Source organism: Acanthisitta chloris, unplaced genomic scaffold (genome assembly GCF_000695815.1).
Source record: "Acanthisitta chloris isolate BGI_N310 unplaced genomic scaffold, ASM69581v1 scaffold4075, whole genome shotgun sequence".
Taxonomy (NCBI): Eukaryota; Metazoa; Chordata; class Aves; order Passeriformes; family Acanthisittidae; genus Acanthisitta; species Acanthisitta chloris.
In genome coordinates this window covers 90880-101257 of record NW_008671933.1, presented here as the reverse complement: position 1 = coordinate 101257, position 10378 = coordinate 90880, and the positions used below count along the sequence as shown (strand labels likewise).

Here is a 10378-nt window from a genome sequence, read left to right as displayed (position 1 = left end):
GGCACCGGCAGGTTCGCTGCCCCGGGGACAGGAGCGCGCTCGGGGCAAGGTTAAACACTGGGCCGAAGGGTTTCGGGGAGGTGTTGGTTAGTGCTGTGAGCCTGGGGGAGCAGGGAAGGCGGTTCTCGTTAGCGTGAGGTTTTTCGGCGCCTTCGCGTGTCATTGGGGCAGATCCTTCTCTGCTTTGCTCGCCAGGCCGTTCTGACCCGCGCTCAGGTGCTCTGTGTCCAGCGTCCTGCGTGAGCCGGTCCTGGCAGTGTTAGGTCTGTGCCCTCGCTGAAGGAAGGCTAGGAAGTGATCAGTTTTTTAACAACAGGAAATGATGAGAGGTACAAGCTCGTGAAGATCTCAGCCATAGGGCTGGACACTGAGGTCAGACAGCAGTGAGTTGCAGATCTACGATAAGTTAAGGTTCCTCTCCTTTCCTTGTCTTCTTGACTGGCCGTTTTTCTTCCTGCATGCAGGGAAGGTGGAAAGGTGTCCTTGAGCCATTAGAGCGCTTTAGTTTCTCTTGCATTGTCTAAGGACAGAGAGAGGCTTAAATCTGTATACAAGGAGACACTGAGTCTTAAGTTTTCCAGTTCTAGGTCTTCTTGAGCATGTCTGTGCAGGATTTTCCAGGAGCAGTGTGGTGAACATGTGGATGGCAGTGATTTCAGGCTGCCTCAGCCTGGCTGGGCCCCTGAGTCTGTGTGCACTCGAGGGTAGGGCTGGCAGGTTCCTGGCAGCACTACCAGGAACGGACCAAAAACTGATCTTTTTTCTGAGTGTGTGTGTTGGAATGGTGTACCTGGGACTATGCCTTCCCCCAGGCTGCTGGGCTGTGTCTGCAGAGAGAGATCAGTGGAGAGATTGCTAGTTTTGGAGGTTAGACTCTGGATATCTAGCAGGAAAGATGGGCAGGTGGAAATTACTGTAAGAAGCACTATGGATTGAAATGGCTTCAGGGCAAAACAAGGACACATTCATCTGTTAGTCTACTGAAATGACTCTAGTCCTTTTTTCTGTGCCTTGGCTGGTGCAGTCCAGATTTATCTGCAAGACAGGGAACGTTTGAAAACTGCACCTTCCATGAGTGGAAAAGCACAGTTTCATTAGAGCAGTTCTGGTAATTTAACTGATAAGCCATGTGGGCTAGTCCTGCCAGGGGAGAAAGTCCAACACTCCTGAGCGGAAGAGCCAGTTTAATGTGCCTTTTGGCACTCGTGTCTTGCATGATATGGAAAGAGATTATGACACTCCCTATGCTACTGAGTTGTTATAATGGAGAAATAGAGCAGTGCTGAAGAACAGGCACTTGGGTTTTGTAATCAAATGTTTTCCATCAGTTTAAACTTCTGTTAAATTAACCCTGATTTTGTTTTGTGCAGATGTGTCACTTTACCCAAAGAAGTTCAGCTTTGTCATTTCCGAAAATACGTAATGTATTTTGGCGGTAAGTTGGAGATTCATGTTGTTGTGTGGTGGGTAAAGACATAGTTATTGGGTGAACTGGGTAGTTCCATCTGTGAGCTGTAAAGTTTGAAAATAAAGTTATTCATACTGGTACCATAGTTGGATAATTCTGTGTAGACTTCTGCTATGGTGCTGAGACTGAGTCTAAGTCCTCTATCCTAGAAATAGTAGCAGGCAAAGCAAGAACTCTGCAAGAGAATACATATACTTCACTTTGGAAAAGGAAACATAGTAAGAAACATAAACTTCAACTCCAGGAAACAAAACCAAAAAAAATCAGGCCTGTGCTTAATGCATCCAGGTGGAGCTTTCACCCTTTTGTGATAAACTTTATTGCGTCATTGTACTACATGGAAGTATTGATTTAATTTATAATGTAGCTGGGCATGCAGAGAAGAAATTTCAAATCCAAGTCAGGAATTTCCACGTGTTTAGAAGAGAGGAAAGTAAGTAGTAGAATACTTGTGTTACCAGAAGATGAAGTCTTTATCTTCAAATGTAGGCTATGCTGTCCATACTGTATTCAAAGGGAATACATTGAGAACAGTGTAGCTTTTTACATGTCTCAGAAGATTTGTGTCACCTGTTACAGGTGGGGATGGTATGTGTGTTCCTGTTTGCCAGATGCACTTTGCCAAGTCCTAAATGTTTATGATCATCAATACATAGCTGTGTTGTCATTGTACCTTGTTATGTGTTGAAGAGAGTTTTGATGCCTCTGTGTATTTTAGCCATTTGGTTAAATCCTGTATGAGAGAAGAGGAGGAGGAGAAGGAAATGCTTTCAAATGTTTCTGTTTGGGGAATCAGGGAAAGTTTGCTTTTAACAACACTACTCTCTTAAAAAACCACTGTCACCAGGTTTCATCATACAAGTACATCCCACTTGTGCAGCTGCAGTAAGACAGTTAGTGATGAAAAATACCAAGACCCTTTTCAACTTGGTAGAAAAGACTTGAAGAATCTCTATGAAGATATTAAAAAGGTAAGGGGTCTTGGGATGTTGTGATTTGTATTCTGGGATGTTGTGATGATTGGTTTTTAACAGCAGCCATATCCAATTTGGAGGATATTTATTGAAAGAGTATTGTTTATGTTTATGAACAACTGTCTGAAACTTAAAGCAAAAGGAACATTTCTCTATTTTATAGAACCAGAATGCAGTTTTTTTACTCCTGATTTGCAGTGCTGGAATACATCTTCTGTATTTCATACTCATTTAAAACCAACTTCAGCTTATTCAGTGGAATAAATGCAGGCAATAACCTTATGCACATGTACTGCTTTACTTACACTAAACAGATTGACACTGACTTCTATGCTGAAATGTTGTCATCCTTTTTTATAGGAATTACTTGTCTCTGCAACAGAACTTAAGGAAATGTGTGATTATTACTTTGATGGGAAAGGAAAGGCCTTTCGACCAATGATTGTCGTGCTAATGGCTCGGGCTTGCAACATTCACCATAATAATTCCAAGTGAGTTGGTCACTTTCAGACCTCATACTTGAAATTTATCATCCCTGTGTTTCTGAAAAATACATCTATAGCTTTCTGAAAATAAAACATTCCTCAGTAAAAACTGAAGTTAAGTTCCATCTTGAAGCTGTGTTTTTGTAGTTATCAGTGCAAAAGGGTTTATTACATGTTTCCATGTGTAAAGTTGTGGGCTGTACTGCTGTTGTAACTGGTGATGGGTAAATAATGTTGCCAAATAAGGACATGTGTAAGGCTTTTAGGCAATTTTAGCTTCTTATGAAAATGCTGAATTAGGCCTTTAATACTCCTTGAAACTATATGAACTTAATTAAAAGTATTTTTCATTTGTAGCCACTTCTATTCCTATTAAACTCTTGTCACAGGTAAGAACTTGGCTGAAAGAAGAGAATTCCATAGCATTTTTGGGGAATTATGCAGAAAAGCCATTAAGCAAGTGGTATGATTATATTCAAAGCTGTGAGACATCCAAAACAGTCAGAGATACTTTTTGCCCCTCTAGGAGCAAGTTTCTACACTTTACTGTAAGATTCTAAGCTTAGAGCTGGTGTAATCCTTATGTTCTCCAAGTTACTTGTCTTTTGAAAGCAGGTTTAACTGAACAGAACATCATGTTTGCTCTGTACTCTCTATCACTCCTTGCAAATGCTTCTCCCCACATGCTCCTGTCGGCTGTTATGTTTGCATTTTCAGGAAGGACGTTGGTTGGCTGGAGTGTTCTCTGCCTTCCGGCTGTGCTTCCAGTATTGCCTTGTATAGAATTTCAAATAGAAAATCTTTGGTCCCTTTCCAGAAGTGCTTCTAGACTAATTTGTTTGCCTTAAGGGATTTGTCTGAGCTCTTGCATCGTTTTTTTCTGCAGAAGTAGTTTAATGCCTTCTTGAACTTGATTACTACCTCAGAGCATGGCATGTATTTTGTTGCTTGATAGGGCACCTCTCCCCAAATACCCCCTCCTATGTGAATATAATTTTGAAGGAAAAAGCAAAACCTAGTTGGCAGTGTCCTTGTGTGTGAGTTATCCTGAGTTTAGGAAGTCATTGTCCAGAATTAATAAACTTTGATGCTTTCATTGTCATTGTCTTAGAGGTATCAAAAGGAACAATACTGGTTGTGAAACTCCTCAGGGATGTCCTTTGTCACAGCACTGATTGGCTTAAGATTTTCATGGGTGCTCTTGGCATGAAGAACAGGAGCATGATGATGGCACTTTTTGATGGCACAATTATTCTTGATGTTCAGCCATCCGTGGTGGAATGTAAGGAGCACAATAGACCAAAAATTTCTGCTTGAGCTTGGAGGCTCCAGGGTGTTGCATTAGGATATAAGCCCAGTGTGGTTTGCAGCCACCTCCTTTGTGAAAAACATTACAGTTATCTTAGCATGCATCAACCGTAGTATATCCACTTCAGCTACAGGAGTGTATATATATAACACATTCTGAAATCATCAGCATGCCTGATCCCTGTGTTCAAAGGAAGTTAAGTCCAGCTAGCTTCAGGCAAAGACAGTGAGGGGTTATAAAGACTTACGGTCTGCAAATCTATTGGGAACAGGGTGAAAGAGCTATTTAAGACAAAGGAGACTTTTAACAACTGGGGCAGTGAGTTTTTGGAGCATCTTTCCAGTCAGAATAATGGTTAAAATAGTTTTACCTCATTCTAGTGTGTAGCATAAGAAAGAAGCTTATGAACAAAATTATGCTTGCAATACTGGTAAGGCTGGAACTGATGTTATATAGTGTAGGAGTTGAGCAGTGAATCAAAAGAGAAGTAGTGGTAGAAAGACTGAGTTTGCCTTTATGCTCAAAGCATATTTGCTGCCTTTTTGACATAGGTGCTTGCCTCTGGACATACTGTCTTGAAACCCACCAAGAGAAGTTTTAAGACCTGTCCTATGCCACTGAGATCTCAGAATTCAAGTGCCACATATGCCTGGGGCAAACGTTTGCTTTGCAGTAGCCAACCCTCGGCATAAGTCCTCTGATTTATAGATGCTTGTGTCATTTGGCAGCTTTTGTACATCTGTTGCAGTTTTTATCAGGACCTCCAAAATATGTTTGGTGTTTAAAAGCCTCCTCAATAATCTGAATGTTCCTTGTATAAGATAGACTGAGTCACTCTTTCTGTTGTGTTGCTTTTAGAATGAAATTCTGACTGGGGAGAACAGAAATGTTTCAGCGAAGGAATAGAATGAAATCTTAGGGTATTTACCTTCCTCTTCTTTGCCTCATGCCAGTTTCTCAGCCTGTAATTAAATATCACCTATGTTGATACAAGTCTTCACTGTACTGCATGATGACCAATGTTTTTTGAGGGTTGGCTAGACCATGCCAAAAGAATGTATGTCCATACTGTGGCTACCCACTACCTAGGAGCTGATGGAATTTTATGGGCATTTTCTTCTCTTGCTTTCAAGCTTCTTGAAGCAGGCTGAGTCACGCCTGCTTTGTATATTCATGTATATACGTGTGCTTCCAGTTCATGCTGATACTGGTTTCATTATTGTTTCTTGAAGCAGCATAGTTTCTAGGTGACAAATTGTTCTTCCAGCTTTTTACTGTTTGTGAGGAAAATTGTATATATAGAGAAGGAAACGCTGCATATTTGTAGCTGTCCTACTCTTCTATAGACCTGAGGGTAATTTAAGACACTGACCACAATATCCTGTGCTGTTAACCCTAGATTTTTTGTTATTTGTTCTGCCTCTGGGGTTTGTGTTACTGATGCAGAGTTTCTGCCTCGTCTTGCTGCCATTCTCAACTGTCATACAACTTGCTGGAGCCAGCATACTTCTGCCTGTTCTTTCTTTTCTTTTGTGCAATACTAGTATAAAAGGTAATAGTCTTCCTTGTTAGACTGTTAAAGTAACAGGACTCAACTTAGATGGTTATAGGTCCTGATCATACAAGGCAGTCCAGAGAGATCTTTGTCTTCACAGAGTCTCACCAGAATAGCTGAGACTTCTCAAGAATGGAATGCACAGATAGCTCTGCTTACAGATTAGGTGACATGATCATTTACATTTAGATTTCTGGAAGGTGAGGTATTTAGAATACCCTCAGCAGGTTCACTGTTTTTGTAGAGTTGAGGTCATTTTATTGTAGTTGTAATAAGGAAAATGACAGTTGTATAAAGAATTATCTGAAAGTATTATTATTATATTACCGTAAAGTGTTTGAAGCATTCAGATTGTTCTGTGCTGGTATGTTTTTTCTATTCTCTTGAAGTTCTAAGTGTCACAAGTCCAGACTTGAGTCCTTGGGTCCCTTGGGCAGTGGCTTTTTGCTTACTGATAGCAACTCAGCATTGTGTGAGAGTGAGAATTGTTGTAAATAGTTGAAGCTAAATGATACAAATCCTCAATTTCACACATCCACTGGCATTTTTTCACATACCTGTGTGCAGAATTTCACAGACTTATCACTTAACCTGACTGGACCTAATGTTGTGGGGTTTTTTTATTCTCCAAAGGTGTTTGCAAGTAAGAGTTTCTATTTCTGCAACCAAAATGAGAGAGACAAATAGGAGAGGACTAGAGAAGTACAGAGACACCTCAATAGAGAAAATAGCACAAAAGATTTAGGGGAGAAGAGGGAAATAAATTCATCAGAATAATGTGAGAAACACTTAAATATAATGACTTGGGTAAACTTGATACAATATTTCCTAAGGGTATGAGGACCTGTCAGGAACCTTTGTTCTCTTTTCTTTCACTCCTCCAGACTGTGGTTGTCAAAAGCCCATGGAGTCAGCTGCTCTGCAGTTTGCTCCCATGTTAGCACATCTATTCTCTGTGCTTCCCCTAGTTTGCAGTGCCTTTCCATGTCACAGACTCTTTCTGAGATGGTTGTTTCTTTTGGCCACAGGGACTTAACAGCAGAAACCTACTTGGAGGAGTGTAATCATAACACAGAAATTTTGCAAGTTCTTTTGCTCGTTTCCTATCTTCAAACTTGCAATATTTACTTATTGGCAAACACATTGCAAAGCTCTTTGTTGCAAGAGTGTAAATACTGTTGTGTGTTGTTTTGGTTACCTCTTTGCCCTTTTGGGGTGGTTGTTTTTTGTTTATTTTTTGAAGAGGGATATTTCCAGGGAGAGAGGTGTGTTTGGGGGTTTTTTAACCTGTATGCTCAATCTTGGTCTTGTTCAGTGTACATGCAACTAGTTCTGTAATGGAAAACACCTCAGGGTGCTGTAGGTCTATTATCACAGAAACAAGCAGGAAGTCCTAGTGAAAAATACAACACGATCAGCTGTATAAAAGAATCATCTTGGGTTTCTTTACTTTGAGAATGATCTAAAAATGGCATCTTTCCACTTACTGGATTTGTGGGGACCCACTTATATATTGATTTGAGTTACTGCTGCTTTTTGCTTTTGTTTTGCGGGTGAAACTGAATGAAAAATGGCAGGGAATCAGAAGGATCCTGTTTCTTGTGTGTTTTTCCCCTAAAACAGACATGCTCTGATTTAGAATTACTCTCACAAGATGCTTGTAGGAAACTATTGCAGATATTTTTGCCAGTGATGGGAAGAAATTGAGACTGGAAGTAGTTTAAAAAACCCCTTCAGATTAAATTATCACATTTAATATAACATTCTGGAAACTAGACACATGAACCATGAGCATTCCAATGCCATTTTTAGTCATTGTCAGAGATGAAATGCACTATAATGCAGATTTTTCAAAACCTGCTTTTGAAATAATCTGTTTTTATACTGTCTTCATACTACTGAAAGATTTTGGTATGTCAGTGAGTGTTGCCATTTACTGCTGCTTCCCAGCAGGAAGTCCAGTCTTCTGACATAATTAATGAAAAAGGGAGTCCCCAAAAGGAGACCAGTGCATGAAAGAGGCTGGAGACCTTTACAGTTTTTTGAAGGTAAGTTCTCTCCTCTTAGTAACAATAGTTTATCTTGAAAACAACTTACACTGAACTAGCATTTGACTAAATTACTAGTCCACAGTAAAACTTGCCTTCAAACAACCACGAAGGTTTCCAGCTCTTATTTTCTTTTGTGGAAAAGCCACATTTTCACAGCCTATGAGCTACCATCCATCCTGCTATTGTTCAGGATGTAGAACTCCCACTGACAGCAGTGCAGAATTCTGCATAGAGGTAGGTGTTAGAACGCAGTGTTACGTCAGCAGACTGCAAGATGTTCTTTCATTTTGTGATTAATCGCTAGATTTTAATAGGCATAGGCAGTACAGGAAGGTTTTAAATTCCCTTCAGCCGAGTTGAAATTTTTATCTTGTTTCAGTTCTTTTTTTTGCTCTCTTGGAAGATAGTGTGATTTTCTCTGTTGTCTTTATACCAGAAATAGGGTATGTGTATATCAGAAGGAATTTTTCTTCTGTTGTGGTTTTTTTTTTCAGTTCTTGGTTTGTGTGTGGGTTTTTTGTTTGGTTGTTACACCTAAGAGGCAAGGCTGACTGCGATAGCCATTTCTGGGATCCTGCATGTAACCCATGATGAAAACAGGTAGAAAAAGGGAAAAATTGGTATACTAGAACAAGACAGTGGCAGCTGGATACCAGGGTAGATGGTCCTTTGTGTGAGCTAGGTTGGCTCTTTTATGTTCCTTTTGCGCACCTTGTTCCCTAGATAATTGTGTCCCTGTTCTTCCATTACCTTCTTTTCACCTAGTTTAAAAAATAAAATAGGTGTGAACTACGGAGAGTTGAATCATCAGTGTTAGATCTTCCCAAAGGCTGAATTTCAGTAAGTGTTAGGTAGTTGTTGTTTACACTTCTGAAGGGATTGCAGTATAATTCCAGTTCATTCCTCAGGCCTTTGAAGAACCTCTGAGGTTTTAAGGTAATCAGATAACATAAAGTGTAAGATCCTTGAGTTATGTCTTTCAAATGTAGAATACAGGTTTCTGTGCCTTCTGATCTGTCCAGCTTGCTGGTTAATAGAGTTGTCCAGCTTTGGAGAGTTTGTGATGCTGCGTTTACAGGCAGAGCAACACAGAGATAAGAAAAACTTAAAACTCACCTGCAGAGCTACCTGGCATTCTTTTCTCTGCTCTTTTCCAGATTTCAATCTCCTTGGATCCAAACATCCTTGATACTGTGCTATTTATTGTGGTCTGGATTTAGAGGGATTAGAGCCAATAATGCAGGAGTTTTGCAGTACTGTTAATGTGGCAGGGTAGAAACAGGCCTAATAAGGATGGAAACATCCCATTGCACTTACTGTACTAATGTGACCTGACTTTCTCTTGGCTTAATTCCAGGTTTGAAAGATGGGGTTCAGACCCTGGAAAAGCTGTGACAGCTGTTTTCAGAGAAACGCTTTTCATTTGGTTTTAATAGAGATTTCTTTTTGTGTATTGCAGCATATGTAATGGATTTAATTCTTTGACAGTGCTTGTTTTTTTATTTTAGGGAGGTGCAAGCAAGCCAGCGCTCTGTGGCCATAATTGCTGAGATGATCCATACAGCTAGTCTAGTTCATGATGATGTTATTGATGATGCAAATTCTCGCAGAGGGAAAAGGACACTCAGTCAAATATGGGGGGAGAGGAAGGTGAGTTTGCTGCTAAGTGCAAGACCTGCCTTTGAGTTTCAGCAGAGCACAAAGACCTAGAGCTTCATAACATTACATCCCTAGGTCATGGGGTAGGCCACAAAAAGTACGAAAAGCTGTGCACAGATTGTGTGTGAGAAAAATGTGTGCTCATGTTCTGAACTGTTGGAAGCATGAGGCAATGTATGACTGTAGTGTATAGTGCTGGGTCTGTTCAGCCTCGAGAAGAGACGACTGAGGGGGATGTCGTCAATATCTGTAAATATCTGAATGGGGGGTGTCAAGAGGATGGAGCCAGGCTCTTCTCAGTGGTGCCAAGCAATAGGACAAGAGACAACAGGCAGAAATCAATGCACAGGAAGTTCCATCTGAACATGAAGAAGGACTTTACTGTGTGAGCAACTGCACACTGAAACAGATTGGCCAGAGAGGGCATGGAGTCTGGCTCACTGATTCAAGAACCATCTGGACACAATCCTGTGCCATGTGCTCTAAGATGACCCTGCTTCAGCAGGGGGGGTGGACCAGATGATTCACTGTGATCCCTTCCAACCTGTGCCATTCTGTGATTCTTACTGATTTTGCACTCCCTGTGCCATTCTCTGCAGTGCTGTCAGAATACTTTGAACCTGTACTTAATCCTGAACACTATGTTACTCTGATTTCTGGACACAATCCTGTGCCATGTGCTCTAAGATGACCCTGCTTCAGCAGGGGGGGTGGACCAGATGATTCACTGTGATCCCTTCCAACCTGTGCCATTCTGTGATTCTTACTGATTTTGCACTCCCTGTGCCATTCTCTGCAGTGCTGTCAGAATACTTTGAACCTGTACTTAATCCTGAACACTATGTTACTCTGATTCAGTAGCAAACAATATTTTCAG

The 10378-nt window shown here is 40.7% G+C and overlaps 1 protein-coding gene across 1 annotated transcript in view; it reads left to right on the top strand.

The window, feature by feature from the left end:
• The first annotated feature begins 1370 nt into the window (after nucleotides 1–1370).
• PDSS1 (prenyl (decaprenyl) diphosphate synthase, subunit 1) overlaps nucleotides 1371–10378 on the top strand; it is a 20761-nt gene continuing 11753 nt past the window's right edge. Inside the window, exons 1-4 of the mRNA XM_009074296.1 lie at nucleotides 1371–1435; nucleotides 2316–2439; nucleotides 2803–2933; nucleotides 9351–9492. Coding sequence (XP_009072544.1) covers nucleotides 1371–1435; nucleotides 2316–2439; nucleotides 2803–2933; nucleotides 9351–9492 — 462 coding nt within the window. The remainder of the gene's footprint in view (nucleotides 1436–2315; nucleotides 2440–2802; nucleotides 2934–9350; nucleotides 9493–10378) is intronic.